Below are 21,959 nucleotides of genomic sequence, written 5' to 3'. Positions count from 1 at the left end.
TTTGAATCAACCTTGAGGTACAGTTTGTTATGTCTGTGTGTCTGGTAACACTGCATGCTTTTGTGCTCTGTGTGTGTTTACTTTACCCTGGCTAGCTAGTCCTGGCTGCTGATGTTGTCCTAGATTAGTACAGGTCACAGGAAGTTGGTGGCACCTTAATTGGGGAGGATGGACTTGTGGTAATCGCTGGAGCGGAATTGGTTGAACGGTATCAAATACAGCAAACACATGTTTTTGACGCCGTTCCAGGCATTATTATGAGCCGTCCTCCACTCAGCAGCCTCCACTGCTACAGATCCATCTACCAAATAAAGATGACTAATTCAGCATGGGAGGATGTTCAAATACAGAGCCAATGATGACTCACATAACATGTCTGGCTCATCTAACGCTCTACTTCTCACAAACTTAAAACCAAAGTTAACTATAATCCTCTCTTCTGCTTCAAGTGCTTTATGTGTGTGTTAGGGACCCAAACAAAACATGCAGTGTTAAGTGGAAGGGGAGGGGAGGGTGGTGTACTTGATAGTCCAGATAACAGAGTAAAGAGGGACTGTTGGTGTGAATCTCTCTCTCTCTCTTCTCTCTCACTCACTCACACTCACAGTATCTTAGCCACACCAGCTGTTCACTCCTATTCTCACGTATTTCTATATTTTGCTCAGTGATGGTTCACTCAGCAGATGTATGTCACCATATGTACGTATACAGCAGTATCTGATGGGAAATATCGCATACAGTATATCCATGGGGGTTCAATGAGTCACTTTCTCATTTTAAGTGTGAATGTTAGTGGAACATGTCCATTCCCATGATGTACTTTAGCTGTACATGATGTACTGTAGCTGTACATGATGTACTGTAGCTGTACATGATGTACTGTAGCTGTATATGATGTACTGATGTACTGTAGCTGTACATGATGTACTGTAGCTGTACATGATGTACTGATGTACTGTAGCTGTACATGATGTACTGTGGCTGTACATGATGTACTGTAGCTGTACATGATGTACTGTAGCTGTACATGATGTACTGATGTACTGTAGCTGTACATGATGTACTGGTGTACTGTAGCTGTACATGATGTACTGATGTATTGTAGCTGTACATGTGTGATTAATTACTGTATGACTGTAACCATTGAATCATTTTATTTAACTTTTATTTTGACAGGGAGTCATGCTGAGACCAAGCTCTCTTTTACAGATGAGCCCTGTATAGACATCACTACAAGTGCAATCATGCTCTTATATAGATACAGTATACAGTATATCAATATACAGTACCAGTCAAAAGTTTGGACACACCTACTCATTCAAGGGTTTTTCTTTATTTGTACTATTTTCTACATTGTATAATAATAGTGAATACATCAAAACTATGAAATAACACATATGGAATCATGTAGTAACCAAAAAAGTTACTACATGCCGTCTAGTTTGCGCTTAGTGGGAGTATAATTTGTTTTTCAAAAGGACAATGCCCCAACACACCTCCAGGCTGTGACAGGGCTATTTGACCAAGAAGGAGAGTGATTGAGTGCTGCATCAGATGTCCTGCTCTCCACAATCACCCGACCTCAACCAAATTGAGATCATTTGGGATGAGTTGGACCGCAGAGTAAAGGAAAAGCAGCCAACAAGTGCTCCGTACATGTGGGAACTCCTTCAAGACTGATGGAAAAGCATTCCAGGTGAAGCTGGTCATCAAGGTAAAGGGTGGCTACTTTGAAGAATCTAAAATATACAATTTGTTTAAAACTTTTTTGCTTACTACATGATTCCATGTGTAATTTAACAGTTTTGATGTCTTCACTATTATTCTACAATGGAGAAAATAGTCAGAAAAGAAAAGCCTTTTGCAATTATGGTAGCACAGCTGAAAACTCTTGTGCTGATTAAAGAAGCAATTAAACTGTCCTTTAGACTAGTTGAGTATCTAGAGCATAAGCCTTTGTGGGTTCGATTACAGGCTCAAAATGTTCAGTCTATTCTTGTTCTGAGAAATTAAGACTATTCCACGTGAGGACAACAGTTTTCAGCTGTGCTAACATAATTGCAAAAGGGTTTTCTAATGATCAATTAGCCTTTTAAAATGATAAACTTGGATTAGTTTGGTGACTGTGTATGGGCAAGTTTGGGCACTGTGTCTGGGCACGTTAGGCAGAAAAACACTCTTCTGATAGTGCTTTTCCTACATCAAGGATCCAAGAAACAGATCCTAGGGCCGTCCTCTCTCTATTTTGCAGTTTATTGTATATTTTATCGCCTTCTCTCTGTCTCTATCTGTGTGTGAACGTGTGTATGTGGGTGGGCATATTGTCTGCCTCCAATATAAATCTATGGGACCTGTTTGAAAACGCAGGATGGCATCGTGAGTCTTCAACAACGGGAGACAGAACAGACTCATGCTGTAATATGAATGCTGCTGGGATCAGCGACACGGGAAATATTAAAGGGATTGAGTGAAAGTTAAGAGAGGAGAGAAGCTAAGCTAAACACTCCATAGAAATACAACATGAATGAAGCATCTAGGTACCCTACTGATCTCATTTTAGGACAGCGATAGATAGATAGGCAGGAGACCTAGAGGATGCTTCCTCTTCACCTGAGGTAGATGGAAGGTGACACACACACTAATTGGGGTTGCCTAGTTAGGGGAAAGTGAGTGAGTGAGCAGCAAAACATTTCTGTTTAAAACAGGTTGTTGATGAGGGGAGGAAGGGGGAAAACTTTGATAATCAATGGGATAACAGGGTGTTGAGGTAATGCACACACACATACACAGCCTCTGGAGGGCGTTGGCTGCTGCTCTACACTGGTGTTGTTGTCCCATTATACTTCTGGGAGGGGAGGTTGGAAGAACAGGAGAAGGGGAGGAAGGAAAGGAGAGGCAGAAGTGTATGTGGGCTACGAGTGGAGGAGGGGTAGAGGTGGTAATGATCCAGATATAGCTCATGAGCTCATGCCCCTCTGCCTCTGTCTCTCTACTGGGACAAGACCATTCAGTGTCCAATCACTCTTCTTCTCTGTCTCTCTACTGGGACAAGACCATTCACTGTCCAATCACTCTTCTTCTCTGTCTCTCTACTGGGACAAGACCATTCACTGTCCAATCACTCCTCTTCTCCGTCTCTCCAAATCCCTCTCCTCCGTCAATGCACTTCTCCGCTCTGGGTTTCATCTCATTGCTCCAGTGAGCATTAGACCTCATTTTAGGAAACAACAAGCAGATGTATGGCACTGAAGATGTCTGCCACGCCATGCATGGGAGGACACTCAAATCAGTACGTCAATACCTGACCACACTGTAGGCTATATATTTAATGTCTCTCCAAGCTCATTAAAATCACAGCTCACAACCTAGGCTTTAGCACAGTGGACTAAAACAGTCGTGCGGTAGGCATGAGTCTGTCACACTAGCTCAGTAAAACCATAGCTACAGTTGAAGTCGAAAGTTTACATACACCTTAGCCAAATACAATTGAACTCAGTTTTTCACAATTCCTGACATTTAATCCAAGTAAAAATTCCCTGTCTTAGGTCAGTTAAGATCACCACTTTATTTTAAGAATGTGAAATGTCAGAATAATAGTAGAGAGAATGATTCATTTCAGCTTTTATTTATTTCATCACATTCCCAGGGGGTCAGAAGTTTACATACACTCAATTAGTATTTGGTAGCATTGCCTTTAAATAGTTGAAATTGGGTTAAACGTTTCGGGTAGCCTTCCACAAGCTTCCCACAATAAGTTGGGTGAATTTTGGCCCATTCCTCCTGACAGAGCTGCTGTAACTGAGTCAGGTTTGTTGGCCTCCTTGCTCGCACACACTTTTTCAGTTCCGCCCACAAATGTTCTATGGGATTGAGGTCAGGGCTTTGTGATGGCCACTCCAATACCTTGACTTTGTTGTCCTTAAGCCATTTTGCCACAACTTTGGAAGTATGCTTGGGGTCATTGTCCATTTGGAAGACACATTTGTGACCAAGCTTTAACTTCCTTAGTGATGTCTTGAGATGTTGCTTCAATATATCCACATAATTTCCTCCTCAGGTGCCATCTATTTTTTGAAGTGCACCAGTCCCTCCTGCAGCAAAGCAACCCCACAACATGATACTGCCACCCCCCGTGCTTCACGTTTGGGATGGTGTTCTTCGGCTTGCAAGCCTCCCCCTTTTTCCTCCAAACATAACGATGGTCATTATGGCCAAACAGTTCTATTTTTGCTTCGTCAGACCAGATGTAATTTCTCCAAAAACTATGATCTTTGTCCCCTTGTGCAGTTGCAAACTGTAGTCTGGCTTTTTTTATGGTGGGTTTGGAGCAGTGGCTTCTTCCTTGCTGAGCGGCCTTTCAGGTTATGCTATGATATAGGACTCGTTTTACTATGAATATAGATAATTTTGTACCTGTTTCCTCCAGAATCTTCACAAGGTCTGTTGCTGTTGTGCTGGGATTGATTTGCACATTTCGCACCAAAGTACGTTCATCTCTAGGAGACAGAACGCGTCTCCTTCCTGAGCGGTATGACTGCTGCGTGGTCCCATGGTGTATATACTTGCGTGCTATTGTTTGTACAGATGGACACGGTACCTTCAGGCATTTGGAAATTGCTCCCAAGGATGAACCAGACTTGTGGAGGTCCACAATTTTTTTTCCTGCGGTCTTGGCTGATTTCTTTTGATTCCTCCATGATGTCAAGCAAAGAGGCACTGGGTTTGAAGGTAGGCCTCGAAATACATCCACAGGTACACCTCCAATTGACTCAAATGATGTCAATTAGCCTATCAGAAGCTTCTAAAGCCATGACATCGTTTTCTGGAATTTTCCAAGCTGTTTAAGGTCACAGTCAACTTAGTTTATGTAAACTTCTGACCCACTGGAATTGTGATACAGTGTAATATAAGTGAAATAATCTGTCTGTAAACAATTGTTGGGAAAATGACTTGTGTCATGCACAAAGTAGATGCCCTAACCGACTTGCCAAAACTATAGTTTGTTAACAAGAAATGTGTGGAGTGGTTGAAAAACTAGTTTTAATGACTCCAACCTAAGTGTATGTAAACTTCTGACTTCAACTGTACATAAATGTATCAACAGGACAGCCTAAGAAGTCTTGTGTTGTGCATTGCTTTATATGTGCTTTCCAGAGCCTCTCCAGTTTTCTATTTATATTGGTATCTATCCTAGTTTGTTCTTTGTATGTGCTTTCCTTTCCAGCTCACTGAGGCTGTGTTTACACAGGCAGCTAAATTCTGATCTTTTAACCAATTGGACTGCCTGTGTAAATGCATCCTGAGAGCCAGTCCAGTGTTACTGTCTAAGGTCTGTATTCTAGTAGGGGTGAACCCAAACCGTAGGTGAGGGTGGGTTCCCATTACTCTAAGCAATAATTGAGCTGTCCGTTAGATAGGAGGTATTAGTGTACAAACTTTAATGGGCTCAGTGGAACCACATAAAAAGAGCACAGGTTTACTACTAATTAACAATTTACAGTTACCCTATTGTCATGACTAATGGCTGCCAGATTTAGGCCTGTTATAAAACAGCTGTGAGCAGCAGGAGCAGAGGAACCATGGCACGTCATAGCTAATATCAATGCAGACATGCAGACACACACATCCTTTTATCTATTGTACTTATGTATTTTTTTTTTTTATAAATTACATTCTATACTGATACCAATTCTATACTGGATGCTGATTGGCTGACAGCCATGGTATATCAGACTGTATACCACGGGTATGACAAAACATTTATTTTTACTGCTTTAATTACATTGGTAAGCAGTTTATAAAAGCAATAATGCACCTCGGGGGCTTTTGGCTAAGGGCTGGGTTGTGCATAAGAATAGTCCTTAGCCATGGTATATTGGCCATATACCACACCTCTTCGGGCCTTATTGCTTAATTATAGATCATGTAATGTATTATAGATTATGGCTAAGGAAGTAGTACGGTACCATGTTTGACTATGATAGTTTTTAGTGTCTCAAAACTGTACTTGAGTGGTCCACAATGCATTTTGTATTGTCTCTCATGGCTAAACATAGACATGCTAATGCGTTTGTTTTATTTTATTATTTATTATTTATTTCACTTTTATTTAACCAGGTAGGCTAGTTGAGAACAAGTTCTTATTTACAACTGCAACCTGGCCAAGATAAAGCAAAGCAGTTTGACACATACAACAACACAGAGTTACACATAGAATAAACAAACATACAGTCAATAATACAGTAGAAAAAAAGTATATATACAGTGTGTGCAAATAAGGGAGGTAAGGCAATAAAATAGGCCATAGTGGCGAGGTAATTATGATATAGCAATTAAACACTGGAGTGATAGATGTTCAGAAGATGAATGTATAAGTAGAGATACTGGGGTGCAAAGGAGCAAAATAAAGAAATAAATACAGTATGGGGATGAGGTAGTTGGATGGGCTATTTACAGATGGGCTATGTACAGGTGCAGTGATCTGCTCTGACAGCTGGTGCTTGAAGTTAGTGAGGGAGATAAGAGTCTCCAGCTTCAGCAATTTTTGCAGTTCGTTCCAGTCATTGGCAGCAGAGAACTGGAAGGAAATGCGGCCAAAGTAGGTATTGGCTTTGGGGGTGACCAGTGAAATATACCTGCCAGAGTTCGTGCTGCGGGAGGGTGCTGCTATGGTGACCAATGAACTGAGATAAGGAGGGGGTTTTACCTAGCAGAGACTTGTAGATGACCTGGAGCCAGTGGGTTTGGCGACGAGTATGAAGTGAGGGCCAGCCAACGAGAGCGTACAGGTCGCAGTGGTGGGTGGTATATGGGGCTTTGGTGACAAAACAGATGGCACTGTGATAGACTGCATCCTATTTGTTGAGTAGAGTGCTGGGGGCTATTTTGTAAATGACATCGCCGAAGTCAAGGATCGGTAGGATAGTCAGTTTTACGAGGTTATGTTTGGCAGCATGAGTGAAGGATGCTTTGTTGTGACATAGGAAGTCGATTCTAGATTTAATTTTGGATTGGAGATGCTTAATGTGGGTCTGAAAGGAGAGTTTACAGTCTAACCTGAACTCTATCAGAGAAGTAGTCTATCAGAGAAGGAGTCGAAAGCCTTGGCCAGGTCGATGAATACAGCTACACAGTAATGTCTCTTATCGATGGCAGATATGATATTGTTTAGGACCTTGAGCGTGGCTGAGCTGCACCCATGACCAGCTCGGAAGCCAGATTGCATAGCGGAGAAGGTAGGTGGGATTCGAAATGGTCTGTGATCTGTTTGTTAACTTGGCTTTCGAAGACCTTAGTAAGGCAGGGTAGGATAGATATAGGTCTGTAGCAGTTTGGGTCTAGAGTGTCTCCCCCTTTGAAGAGGGGGATGACCGAGGTAGCTTTTCCAATCTTTGGGGATCTCAGACGATACAAAAGAGAGGTTGAACAGACTAGCAATAGGGATTTCAACAATTTCTGCAGATATTTTTTGAAAGAGAGGGTCCAGATTGTCAAGCCCGGCTGATTTGTAGGGGTCCAGATTTTGCAACTCTTTCAGAACATCAGCTATCTGGATTTGGGTGAAGGAGAAATGTGGGAGGCTTGGGCAAGTTGCTTTGGGGGGTGCAGGGCAGTTGACCGGGGTAGGGGTAGCCAGGTGGAAAGCATGGCAAGCCATAGAAAAATGCTTATTGAAATTCTCAATTATCATGGATTTATTGTTGGTGACAGTGTTTCCTAGCCTGGGCAGTTGGATGGTGCTCTTATTCTCCATGGACTTTACAGTGGTCCCAGAACTTTTTGGAGTTTGTGCTACAGGCTGCAAATTTCTGTTTGAAAAAGCTAGCCTTAGCTTTCCTAACTGCTTGTGTATATTGGTACCTAACTTCCCTGAAAAGTTGCATATCCCCGGGGCTATTTGATGCTAATGCAGTATGCCACATGATGTTTTTGTTCTGGTCAAGGGCAGTCAGGTCTAGAGTGAACCAAGGGCTATATCTGTTCCTGGTTCTACATGTTTTGAATAGGGCATGCTTATTTAAGATGGTGAGGAAGGCACTTTTAAAGAATAACCAGGCATCCTCTACTGACGGGATAAGGTCAATATCCTTCCAGGATACCCGGGCCAGGTCGATTAGAAAGGCCTGCTTGCTGAAGTGTTTTAGGGAACGTTTGACAGTGATGAGGGGTGGACCCATTACGGATGCAGGAAATGAGGCAGTGATCGCTGAGATCTTGGTTGAAAACAGCAGAGGTGTATTTGGAGAGCAAGTTGGTTAGGATGATATCTATAAGGGTGCCCGTGTTTACGGATTTGGGATTTTACGGATTTTATTCATACAGTCATGGAATGACCATCCCTTATTCAATGTTACTAGTCCTTCACTATCATCTTGCAGGCCTGTGATGTTTACCTTGCAAGAACTGAATCACCCAACCACATTTCATATGTTCCTGGAGAGGGGTTTATTTATTGGATGTGATTGGAAAAAAGGTATGTGGCCTGTTCCTCTTCAGCTTGGTGTCTTAATCAATTAATGAATCAATAATCCTTCATCATCTGATCACACACAGAATATTCCCAGCTGTGTAATCATTAGCTGCTGTCCAACTGTGGCATGACCAGGATTCAGTTTCTGGTTAATCTCACGACAGGAACTGGAAGGTCCATTGTGGTATCATGCTACTATCACCCAGAACCGGGAATTTTATCTTTCTTTTTTACATTTTACACCGTGTTATGGTTTTATAGGATCTCATTCTTTCCTGTCACATCCTTCCAGCATCTTAGTATGTACAGTGCATTCGGAAAGTGTTCAGACCTCTTGACTTTTTCACATTTTATGTTACAGCCTTATTCTAAAAATGGATTCAATAAATACCTCATAATGACAAACGCTAAAACCGTTTTTTAGACATTTTTGCAAATTCATTAAATATAAAAATATCGAAATTGAGCTCAGGTGCATCCTGTTTCCATTGATCATCCTTGAGATGTTTCTACAACTTGATTGGAGTCCACCTGTGGTAAATTCAATTGATTGGACATGATTTGGAAAGGCGCCAGACAGGATTGTGTTGAGGCACAGCTCTGAAGAAGGGTACGAAAACATTTCTTCAGCATTGAAGGTCCCTAAGAACACAGTGGCCTCCATCATTCTTAAATGGAAGAAGTTTGGAACCACCAAGACTCTTCCTAGACCGGCCCACGCGGCCAAACTGGAGGTGACCAAGAACCGTAAAGTTCCTCTGTGGAGATGGGAGAATCTTCCAGAAGGGCAACCATCTCTGCAGCACTCTACCAATCAGGCCTTTATGGTAGAGGGGCCAGATAGAAGCCATTCCTCAGTAAAAGGCACATGACAGCCCGCATGGAGTTTGCCAAAAGGAACCTAAAGGACTCAAACCATGAGAAACAAGATTCTCTGGTCTGATGAAACCAAGATTGAACTCTTTGGCCTGAATGCCAAGCGTCACATCTGTAGGAAACCTGACACCATCATGCTGTGGGGATGTTTTTCAGTGGCAGGGACTGGGAGACTGGTCAAGATCAAGGGGAACGATGAACGGAGCAAAGTACAGAGGTCCTTGATGAAAACCTGCTCCAGAGTGCGCAGGACCTCAGACTGGGGCAAAGTTCTAAGAACACAGCCAAGACAATGCAGGAGTGGCTTCGTGGCAAGTCTCTGAATGTCCTTGAGTGGCGCAGCCTGACCCCGAACATCTCTGGAGAGACCTGAATGTACAGTAGCTGTGCAGCAACGCTCCCCACCCAACCTGACAGAGCTTGAGAGGATCTGCAAAGAAGAATGGGAGAAACTCCCCAAATAAAGCTGTGCCAAGCTTGTAGCGTCATAACCAAGACTCGAGGATGTAATTGCTACCAAAGGTCTCCAACAAAGTACTGAGTAAAGGGTCTGAATGCTTATGTAAATGTTATATTTCAGTGTTTTATTTTTAATAAATTTGCAAAAATTTCTAAAAACCTGTTTTTGCTTTGTCATTATGGGGTATTGTGTGTAGATTGATGGGTAAAAACGATTTAATCAATTTTTGAATAATGCTTTAACGTAACAATGTGGAAAAAGCCAAGGGGTCTGAATCCTTTCCGAATGCACTGTAATAAGGGAAACTAATGGCAGGACAATTTTGACTATCAGTAAGCCAATTGAAGTCCTCTACCCATCAAACCTAAATAATGCAGTCCAAGTGACCAATACAGTATCGGAAGCTAGGCTTGAAATTTTCCAACTGTTCCAAACTTCCCAGGATTACCAGAAATCCTGGTTGGAACATTCCCAAAATCAGGAGCGAGTTTTTGGGAAAGTTACCAGAATCTTGTAGCCCTAGCAGCTACCTAATCTCACCACTAGGTTGTTTAAAGGACTGGCCTATCCTGTCCTTACTGGCAACCGTCTCTTTACAGGATGTCAAGCCATGAGACCTGGAGTTGTCGCTAGGCAGACCAAATGGCACTATATTCTGTATGTAATGCAATACTTTTGGCTAGATTTTTGGCCAGGACCAATAGGGTTCTTTTAAAATGTAGGTGAGACAGTCTTCTACTTCATGATGCTACTTTGTTGTCGGAGTGGACCGCGGAGCTCTCGACTCGGGTGCATCAGATCAAGATTTAGACAGACTACTCCAGACACTATTGCATCCCAAATGGCCCTCTGTTCCCTACATAGTGCAATACTTTTGACCATGGCCTACAGGGCTCAGGTTTCCTTCCTATCCCTGCTTTGATATATCACCAAGATCTGACCCTGGCTTTCATGTGGCTAATGAGTTGGGCCGATCCACTTCACTTATCTTGTTATATTAATCCTAACCTTCCATCAGGCTCTCTCTGCGCTAAACATCTGTGTCCCAAATTCCCTATTTAGTGCACTACTTTGACTGGAGCCCATAGGTGTATTAGTACTGAGCGTGTAGGGCGTAGTCTTTCTTTTGCTTCTTTCCATCTCGTTTACACTTCAAACACATAACTAAACCTCGGACAGACATGGATAAAAACCTGCACACTCTGTCCCACAATATATATATATATATTTTAACCTTTGTTTAACTAAGCAAATCAGTTAAGAACAAATTCTTATTTACAATGACAGCCTAGGAACAGTGGGTTAACTGCCTTGGGGATTCAATCTAGCAAACTGTCAGTTACTGGCCCAATGCTCTAACCACTAGGCTACCTGCCACCCCAAATATCATCCAAAGTAAATGGACAAAACACACACAAATGCTAGACATGATCATTTCCATACTATTTCCAGAAAGAGCCACGTTGGCACCTCTTCAGCAGCGTCATTAAAAAGCTCTTGAGGACCAAACGACAAGCAGAGGATCGGAGGAGTGAAGTGAATTACAGAAGCACGACTACTAGATTACAGGAATGCTAACTTCATCAACCTCTCAATTCGCCACTGATTTGCATCTCAATCGTGTTCACAATGAATCCATCAGGCCTGCGCTGCGTAGCTCCCCCGCTCCTGTTCCCTGGTCCCAGTTAGCAGAGGAGGTGCAGATGAGAAGCAGGGGAGCAGTGGTGGGGCGGTGGACCCAGGAGTTAGGGGATATCTTATTTCATGAAGGGTCAGTCAGAGATTGAGGTTTGAATATAGTGCAGGGAATTGGTGTTTCTCAGATGGATCATGGATAGAGGGAGGTAGGTAGGATATGGTGTGAGTAATCCACTGACATCCCTAATACCCAAACAAACTCTAGTAGAGGCATTGTAATGTCACATATGAATACAAATCTGTGTACACAAATTCACATACACCGAATATGTACACAAGTACATGAGCCTATATGCACACACACTGACTCAAATATGTTTGGTGTTTAAGAATAGACCCAATGGCAGCACAGCAAAGTAGCAATGTTCACAATATGCCCCTTCTCCCTTTAGCTGAGAGAGAGCTTTCAGACTGAAGAAATCATTTTTCATGGGCCTCAAAAGGAAGTGACAGTCAGTAATTGCCCCATTGTGTTGTGTCTTTCACAGGGTCACTGTGCTGCACTTCAAGGAGCAACAGCCCAACTCCTTTTCCTCTGCCTCTGCTGCCTCCTCTGTCTGTCTGTCTGTCTTTCCGTACCACGGCCTGTTTCACACTGATAGCGCAAGTCACTATGTTCTGTTGGTGTGCCAGCACCAAGTCCTAATAACGGATTATAATGCTGCACCCTGGCTGCTCCTCTCCTCTCCTCCGCTACACAGCTACACAGAAGGGCTTTCAAGTCCTTTCATTACACAAATGCTTTCATTACACAAACGCTTTCATCGTATTCTGGTGACTAATCTGGGACTATAGGAAAAACTATAGGCTGTATATTGTTTCTAGATGTATCCACCATCGGGCAATGAGGAAGAAATTATTACGTGAGCCATTGGTTTGATTATCAACGGGCTTCCAATGGGAAACCTTATATAACAACAATTACAAAATATGGTCTCATGACAATGTGTCATGACTATACAACCATATTTTTGGGGGAAATAAATAATATGTAAATGGATGATGACTACATTATAAATGATAATATTATAGCTTTAAATGTATTTGATTGATCAGTGATCAATGTTTCTTTTTTTTAACCTGTCTGGCACCAGCGTTCCGCTAGCGGAACTCCTCCCACATTCCACTGAAAAGGCAGAGCGCTAAATTCAAAAGATATTTTTGAGAAATATTTAACTTTCACACATTAACAAGTCCAATACAGCAAATGAAAGATACACATCTTGTGAATCCAGTCAACATGTCCGATTTTTAAAATGTTTTACAGCGAAAACACCACATATATTTATGTTAGCTCACCACCAAATACAAAAAAGGACAGACATTTTTCACAGCACAGGTAGCATGCACAAAGCCAACCTAACTAACCAAGAACCAACCAAGCTAACCAAGAAACAACTTCATCAGATGACAGTCTTATAACATGTTATACAATAAATCTATGTTTATTTTTTTTAAATGTGCATATTTGAGGTATAAATCAGTTTTACATTGCAGCTACCATCACAGCTACCGTCACAAATAGGACCGAAGCAGCCAAAGTAATTACAGACACCAACGTCAAATACCTAAATACTCATCATAAAACATTTCTGAAAAATCGATGGTGTACAGCAAATTAAAGACAAACATCTTGTGAATCCAGCCAATATTTCCGATTTTTTAAGTGTTTTACAGCGAAAACACAATATAGCATTATATTACCTTACTACAATAGCCTACCACACTACCGCATTCATTCATCAAGGCACGTTAGCGATAGCAATAGGCACGTTAGCGATAGGGAATAAACCAGCAAAAGATATTAATTTTCACTAACCTTCATAAACCTTCATCAGATGACAGTCCTATAACATCAGGTTATACATACATGTATGTTTTGTTCGAAAATGTGCATATTTAGAGCTGAAATCAGTGGTTATACATTGTGCTAACGTAGCATCTTTTTCCCAGAATGTGCAGATATTTTTATGACACTCCAACTATTCTGACCAAATAACTATTCATAAACGTTACTAGAAAATACATGTATAGGAAATGATAGATACACTAGTTCTTAATGCAATCGGCGTGTTAGAATTCTAAAAATAACTTAATTACGACATCCAGCTTAGGTATAGCGAGAGAGTACCCAAAATCTGGGCGCAAACTACTAGTACAACATGTTCGACAGATATATGAAATAGCATCATATAATGGGTCCTACTTTTGATGATCTTTCATCAGAATGTTGTACAAGGGGTCCTTTGTCGGGAACAATCGTTGTTTGGATTTAGAATGTCCTCTTCTCCAGTCAATTAGCACGGAAAGCTAGCAAAGTAGCGCGAAGCTCTCCTTCCTGAACAAAGGCACACAACGCAACACGCCTAACGTCCCGAAAAAATTTCAATAATCTAATAAAACTATATTGAAAAAACATACTTTACGATGATATTGTCACATGTATCAAATAAAATCAAAGCCGGAGATATTAGTCGTCCATAACGACAGCTTATCAGAAGGCAAAACCAGGTCCCTTCACGCGCTCTCCAGAAAACAGGAAACTGGTGACACGTCATGCTGAGAGCTTTTATTCGACCCCAGATCAAGTTACAAAGTCCATTTCTTCTCTCACTGCCTGTCGACATCTAGTGGAAGACGTATGAAGTGCATCTATACTAATAAATATCAAGGACATTAATAGGCAGGCCCTAGAACAGAGCATCAATTTCAGATTTTCCACTTCCTGTCAGGAAGTTTGCTGCAAAAGGAGTTCTGTTTTACTCACAGATATAATTTAAACGGTTTTAGAAACTAGAGAGTGTTTTTTATCCAATAGTAATAATAATATGCATATTGAGTGTGCATATTGAGTATACTCATATGCATATTGAGTATGCATATGCATAATATGCATATCGAGCAAGAATTGAGTACGAGGCCGTTTAAATTGGGCACGATTTTCCCCCAAAGTGAAAACAGCGCCCTCTGTCCTCAACAGGTTTAAGGAAACATCTATATAAGTTCCACTGTAGTGCTTGGCAAGTACCTGTAATTTTAGGCCTTTCCCAATGTGCAAAAACTGGTTGAATCAACATTGTTTCAACATCCTTTCAACCCAAAAAATGTATGTGATGATGTTGAATCAATGTGTCAAAACTGATAGAAAAGATTCTCTCCATGAAGTCCCAAACTCAGTTACAACAATAGATCTGTAATGCAGTTCAGGGTAGCCTAATGACTTCATCTTTTAGCTAATGGTCTCAGTCGGTAGTGACATTAATGACTCACGGTCCTGAGTAGACTGGGTCAGAGTGTCCCAATATAGTGCACTAGCGCCCATAGGGCTCAATAATAGGGGTGGTATATATAGGGAATATGGTGCAATTTGGGATGCCGCGATGGTTCCAACGTGTGGGTCCACTGTGGGGCTCAAAGCATAGGTAGGTAATATGGTATTGACTGGTAAATGTGTCTGTCTGGCTTTTCATTTCCCTGTCTAGAAGTTGAGACCTAACATTAATGACTTACAGTATTATCTGATTTCAACCTTTATTTCAATATGTATATCAGTAGGGCAATGATGCACATATCTAAACCCCTCTGCTCAGTGTCCAATGGATTTGCAACCTCTTTCATAGAGACAAATGGTTGGCTATACTGTTCTTGACCTCTTTAAATGTACAAATGCACAACTTTATATATATCTGCATACACGGGATGTAGCCTACAGCATGCTATCGTGCTGGACGCGTGTCATGTCAACAGGCCTCAGAATTGCCTGCATTCCATTATTAAAGGCAGCATCTCCACTAAAGGATCGCAGACGACTACTGTATGTGGCTTCCATTCAATCTATTCACACACTCCATTGGAACTGTGGCTTCCATTCAATCTATACAAATACTCCATAGGATTGAAATAGCAGTAAATACAGTGTATTTGTTCATTTAAAGCACTAATGCCAGTAGTGATTAGTAGGGATAGGAGACAGTGGTGGCTTGTGGCTCATTGTAATGGCTGGAATGGACTAAATGAATGGAATGGCATCATTCCAGCCATTACTATGAGCTGTCCCCTCACCAAAAAATCTAATCAAATCAAATGTTATTTGTCACATGCGCCGAATACAACAGGTGCAGACCTTACCGTGAAATACTTACTTACAAGCCTTTAACCAACAATGCATTTTTAAGAAAAATAAGAGTTAAGAAAATATTTACTAAATTAACTAAACTAAAAAAAAAAGAGAAACAATAAAAGAACAATACCGAGGCTATGTTCAGGGGATACCGGTACAGAGTCAATGTGCAATGTACAGGTTAGTCGAGGTAATTCAGTTAATATGTACCATAGGTAGGGGTAAAGTGACTATGCATGAATAATGAACAGTGAGTGGCAGCAGCGTAAAAAAGGAAAGAGGGTCAATGCAAATAGTCCGGTCAGCCATTTGATTAGCTGTTCAGCAGTATTATGACTTAGAGGTAGAAGCTGTTAAGAAGCCTTTTGGACCTAGACTTGGCGCTCTGGTACCGCGTGCTGTGCGGTAGCAGAAAGAACAGTCTATGACTAGGTTAGCTGGAGTCTTTTACAATTTTTAGAGCCTTCCTCTGACACCGCCTGGTGTAGAGGTCCTGGATGGCAGGCAGTGATATACTGGGCCATATGCACTACCCTCTGTAGTGCCTTGCGGTCAGAGGCCGAGCAATTGCCGTACCAGGCAGTGATGCAACCAGTCAGGATGCTCTCGATGTTGCAGCTGTAGAACTCCGAGGACCCATGCCAAATCTTTTTTGTCTCCTGAGCGGGAATAGGCATTGTAGTGCCCTCTTCACGACTGTCTTGGTATGTTTGGACCATGATAGGTTGTTGGTGATGTGGACACCAAGGAACTTGAAACTCTCGACCCGCTCCACTACAGCCCCGTCGATGAGAATGGGGGCCCGTTCAGCCCGCTTTTTCCTTTAGTCCACGATCAGATCCTTGGTCTTGATCACATTGAGAGAGAGGTTGTTGTCCTGGGTCCGCACTTCAGGTCTCTGACCTCCTCCCTATAGGCTGTCTCATCATTGTTGTTGATCAGGCCTACCACCATTGTGCCGCTGCAAACGTAATGATGGTGTTGGAGTCGTACTTGGCCACGCAGTCATGAGTGAACAGGGAGTACAGGAGGGGACTAAGCACACACCCAATAGGGGCCCTCGTGTTGAGGATCAGCGTGGCATATGTGTTGTTGCCTACCCTTACCACCTAGGGGTGGCCCATCAAGCAGTCAAGGATCGAGTTGCAGAGGGAGGTGTTTAGTCCCAGGGTCATTAGCTTAGTGATGAGCTTTGGGGGAACTATGGTGTTGAACACTGAGCTGTAGTCAATAAACAGCATTCTCATGTAGGTGTTCCTTTTGTCCAGGTGGGAAAGGGCAGTTTGGAGTGCCATAGAGATTTCGTCACCTCTAGACCTATTGGGGCGGTTTACAAATTGGAGTGGGTCTAGTGTTTCTGGAATGAATGTGTTGTTGTGAACCATAACCAGCCTTTCAAAGCACTTCATGGCTACAGATGTGAGTGCTACGTGTCAGTAGTCATTTAGACAGGTTACCTTGGTGTTCTTGGGCACAGGGACTATGTTGGTGTGCTTGAAACATGAAGGTATTACAGACTCAGGGACAGATTGAAAATGTCAGTGAAAACACTTGCCGGTAGGTCAGTGCATGCTCGGAGTACACGTCCTGGTAATTCGTCTGGCCTTGCGGCCTTGTTGACCTGTTAAAAGGTCTTACTCACATCGTCTACAGCGGAAGTGATCACACAGTTGTCAGGAAAAGCTGGTGCTCTCATGCTTCAGTATTGCTTTCCTCGAAGTGCGTATAGAAGTAATTTAGCTCGTCTGGTAGGCTTGTGTCACTGGGCAGCTCACGCCTGGGCTTCCCTCTGTAGTCCGTAATAGTTTGCAAGTCCTGGCACATTCAATGAGCATCGGAGCCGGTGTAGTGGGATTTAATCTTAGTCCTGTATTGACGCTTTGCCTGTTTGAAAGTTTTTTGGAGTGCATAGCAGGATTTCTTATAAGCGTCTGGGTTAGAATCCCGCTCTTTGAAAGCGGCAGCTTTACCCTTTAGATCAATGCGGATGTTGCCTGCAATCCATGGCTTCTGGTTGGGGTATGTACGTAAGGTCACTGTGGGGACGATGTCATAAATGCACTTATTGATGAAGCCAGTGACTGATGTGGTATACTCCCCAATGACATCGGATGAATCCCGGAACATATTCCAGTCTGTGCTAGCAAAACAGTTCTGTAGCTTGGCATCTGCATCATCTGACCACTTCCGTATTGAGTGAGTCACTGGTACTTCCTGCTTTAGTTTTTGTGTGTAAACAGGAATCAGGAGGATAGAATTATGGTCAGATTTGTCAAATGGAGGGCAAGGGAGAGCTTTGTACGTGTCTCTGGCTATAGAGTAAAGGTCTGTAAAATACAGCCAACTGTATATTATTCATGTCGTTGTTCAGCAACAACTCAGTGAAACATAAGGTATTACAGTTTGGCTGGTAGGATAGCCTTGAACGAGCTCATCCAGTTTATTTTCCATTGATTGCACGTTGGCTAATCGGACGGAGGGTTACCCACTCGCCGACTAATTCTCACACATGTGTCCCCTGTATCGGCTTATTTTCTTCATGCGAATGACGAGGATTTGGGCCTGGTCCGGTATCTGCAGTAAATCCTTTGCGTCCGACTCGTTAATAAAGAAAGTGAGGAATCGTTGTTCTGATATGCAGAAGCGCTTTTTGGTCATAAGAGACGGTGGCAGAAACATTAGGTACAAAATAAGTTACAAACAACGAGAAAAAAAACACAAAATAGCACAATTGGTTAGGAGCCCGAAAAATAGCAGCCATCTCCTCTGGCGCCATCAGCCTCCTCTGATGGGAGATAATAATATGTAAATGTGCTAAATACACTGCACTTTATCCCATCAGTGGGTAGGCCTACAATGCAGCGCTGTACCCATGCTGACTCCCATGAGTCATCACAGATATGAAGAACAAGCGTTTGTCTGCCATTTAATGAACAGGAATTAAGTGAGGCTTCTTCCCGAATGGCAACCTACATGTATTTCCTTTATAGTGCAGTGTAAGCGCACTACTTTTGACCAGGCCTCATAGGGTGCGCTATACACTCTTAGAAAAAGGGGTTGCAAAAGGGTTATTTGTCTGTCCCCATAAAATAACCCTTTTTGGTTCCAGGAAGAACCCTTTTGGGTTCCATGTAGAACCCTCTGTGGAGGCTGGCAGGTAGCCTAGCAGTTAAGAGTGTTGAGCCAGTAACTGGAAGGTTGCCGGTTTGAATCCCTGAGCTGACTAGGTGAAATATATGTTCACGTGCCCTTGAGCAAGGCACTTAACCCTAATTGCTCCTGTAAATTGCTCTGGATAAGAGCATCTGCTAAATTACTAAAATGACAATGTAACTGAAAAGGTCTAGATAGCAGCTTTTTATAAGAGTGTATAGGTATAGAGACCTATGCCATTTTGCAAACACTGTAGCCTGCCATTGTACTTTGCAATTAAAAAGCTGATAATATGGACATCAAATAGTGGGCATGTGGGATTATAATTACATTATCTTTTTACATGGATCAACAGTTTTGGTTTTGATCATAGGAACAATGGATAGACACTCGTCCAAAACATACGTATGACTAAGTTTAGCGATTTAGTATTGAAGAAAGTGTTATTCCGTTAACCATTAGGTTTATATTTTTGTCGGTATCTTGTGGACATGTTGCGTCGGTTGGGCAGCATCCCGCGACGGTTGATAAGTGGCCACCAGTACAATATGTTCTCAAAATCAGCTATATCTAGCCTACACGGTCGCCTATAGGGACAGTTTATATTAGGGCTGTCAAACTGATTTTGCCCCGTGGTCGCATTCGGTCTTCAAGTAGGGTCGGAGGGCCACACTAACAATTGGTTACCCTATATGTATTTCCTCGTAGTCAAAACTTGCGAAAGATAGTCCTCTATCCATCGTTTTTGGAATTTTCGATATTCCTTGACTGTCTAGCTTTAATTTCGGTGATTATCAGTGAGCCGGGAAACAGTCGTGGAAACAGTATAAATGTAGGTCCATTATCATTCCTACACAGTTTCGATTTGGTATTAGTCATTTTAAAGTAGGCTATATTGAGTTCGTCCCCCCCAAAAAATAAAGAAATATATATTTAGGCCATATGTTTTCCACCCCTGGTTTATATTGAGACGAAATATGGGTGGCATATTGAAGGCTGAATGTATGCCTATTCACCAAACAGGGAAAGGGTTTAAATAAACCATCATTTACCCTATCTAAATAGTATGGTTCATGGTATGTGGATCACGTGACCCAATCAAATATTGATTGATTAAATAATTTAATTTCTATTAATAAATATGTATTATGGTATAGACTGCCTGCAGTCTCCCCGCTAAAAGGAAAATGTGCAGCCCTTACAAATGTCCTCAATCTTGTCAGGACTTGGGTTTTGCTATAAGTCACCTTGGGAAAATGAATCGAGGGGTCAAGTGATGGCGCAAAAAGGCAAACATTTTATCCTACAACTAGAATAGCACGGCACACAGCTCTAGACCTCAAATGAAAGCTAGTCAAATGGTGATGTCTTCAACTGCAATGACACTGCTTTATTTAGGTTATATTCAACATATTCCCTTCCAAAATATACATTTATAAATGACACGGTGCACGGATTGGACGGTTTGCCAGGCGCTGCGACTGATTACTGTGTGTGTAGAAGCGTGTTTTTTTCTCTGCAACATCCATCTGCATGATGGTTGCCTACGTACCCACACCATAGCTGCCTGTGCTTCATATCCTCGCATTATGCATGGCTGAATTCAGCTACTTTCTACATTCATATAAACAGTGTTGGAGGAAAAGGCTAATGTTTGCAAGGTATAGCCTATCAATTAGATATGATGGTATTGCGTGAGGGTTTGTGGGATGGTAGGTTTATTATTAATGTAGCTTTTAGCCGGCCCTATATGACAGCATCTAGCTAATCATTGATGTGAAAAGGAGGCTATTCGTTGACATGTGGTGATTTACGTCCCCTCCACCATGTATGGCTTACCTTCTGTTGTCGCCTAGCCATATCCGTGGGCTGTTTTGCATTGAAAGGGTAGGCGATGCACCGCATCACAAATACATATAGTTGCAGCTTCTTTTTGCGCTCCTCTTCCTCCTTCTGCAAATTGGCCTCTTCCACCTTCTCCTGTTCGCTGGCAGCAGACGGGCTCGGGCTGGTCGGGCGAGCACTACTGCGACTACTGCTGCTGGGCGCAAGCCCGCCGGAGCTCTCGCTCGTCCGGCTTGGAGAGATGCGGGCTCCGCTCTGGGGTGCCGATGCCTCCTTGTGATGGTGTTCCTCCTCGACCATCCCACCATCCGATTCCTCCTCGCTGGATGACGGATCCAACATATCGCTGCCTAGAGAGGATGTAGCCTGGCAGAACTCCTATTTGCAGAAATTGTGAAATTGATACGAATTCGATCAACAAACTGAAATTAAACCGTTATCTGATTCAAAACGAAAGACACCCGAATTTGCTGAGCCTTTTCTAAAGGTTGCCATAAAATACGATTTATGCTTGGAGAGAGAGTTGAGATGTTGCACGCACACAGACAGCACGGCAATCTCTTCCTGCACAGTCTCGCCAGTCACCGCCACGGAAGTGCAAGAAGGAGGTGGGAGAGAAAGGGAGGAGGGGCGCGAATGAGTGAAAGTGGCTCCTTCAATGAAAAACGCAAGCGCTGGCCTCTTCCTGCCAGTTGGGCTCTAGAATTGTTGAACGAAGTCGCGCAGGCGTAAGGAGAGGAGCTGGCCATGGTGCTGAATCTGTTCTTTGGCGCCTGATTTTCGGTCGGTCGCGTGAAACGGGGTAAACCAGTTTACTTTGAACGAATATCCATTATTGACCTCTGCAGTTGTTGATGTTTTGTTACAGTGTGTGTAAGCGTACTGTATACACAAATCAATTAAATTGAGGTTGCCTTAAATGTAATGTAATAGGCTACATGTAAATATGTAGTGAGTGACAGTGGTAGGTGTATTACCATTACTCAGAGCATAGATCGCCAATGTATAATTACTATTAGGAATGACATACTGTAAACATAATCTACTGCCCCTGCAGATTAATAATCCCCACAAACAGTAGCGGTTCTAGCTTGTATTGCTCCCTGGGCGACCCCCACCCCCCCTTCAGTCCCCCCCCCCCCCCCCCCCCCCCCCCCCCCTCCTGAGCGGTATGACGGCTAGGTGCCCCCATTGTGTTTATACTTGCGTACTATTGTTTGTACAGATGAACGTGGTACCTTCAGGCGTTTTGAAATTGCGCCCAAGGATGAACCAAATCAAATCAAATTTATTTTATATAGCCCTTCGTACATCAGCTAATATCTCGAAGTGCTGTA

The 21,959-nt window shown here is 42.6% G+C and overlaps 1 protein-coding gene across 17 annotated transcripts in view; it reads right to left on the bottom strand.

Annotated features, from left to right (window-relative positions):
* LOC129815268 (calcium-dependent secretion activator 1-like) overlaps positions 1–21,248 on the bottom strand; it is a 155,875-nt gene extending 134,627 nt beyond the window's left edge. For 5 of the 17 annotated variants that reach the window (XM_055868916.1, XM_055868919.1, XM_055868914.1 and 2 more), the window contains exon 1: positions 20,617–21,243. In XM_055868916.1, the coding sequence (XP_055724891.1) occupies positions 20,617–20,964 (348 nt within the window). In that variant the 5' untranslated portion in view covers positions 20,965–21,243. Of the gene's footprint in view, positions 1–20,616 lie in introns of all 17 variants that reach the window. The other 12 variants (XM_055868913.1, XM_055868915.1, XM_055868931.1 and 9 more) reach the window with 6 other exon arrangements.
* Between the last annotated feature and the right edge of the window lie 711 nt (positions 21,249–21,959).

Source organism: Salvelinus fontinalis, chromosome 18, assembly GCF_029448725.1.
Source record: "Salvelinus fontinalis isolate EN_2023a chromosome 18, ASM2944872v1, whole genome shotgun sequence".
Taxonomy (NCBI): Eukaryota; Metazoa; Chordata; class Actinopteri; order Salmoniformes; family Salmonidae; genus Salvelinus; species Salvelinus fontinalis.
Note: the sequence above shows the minus strand (reverse complement) of the source record. Positions and strands in the feature narration are given on the sequence as shown.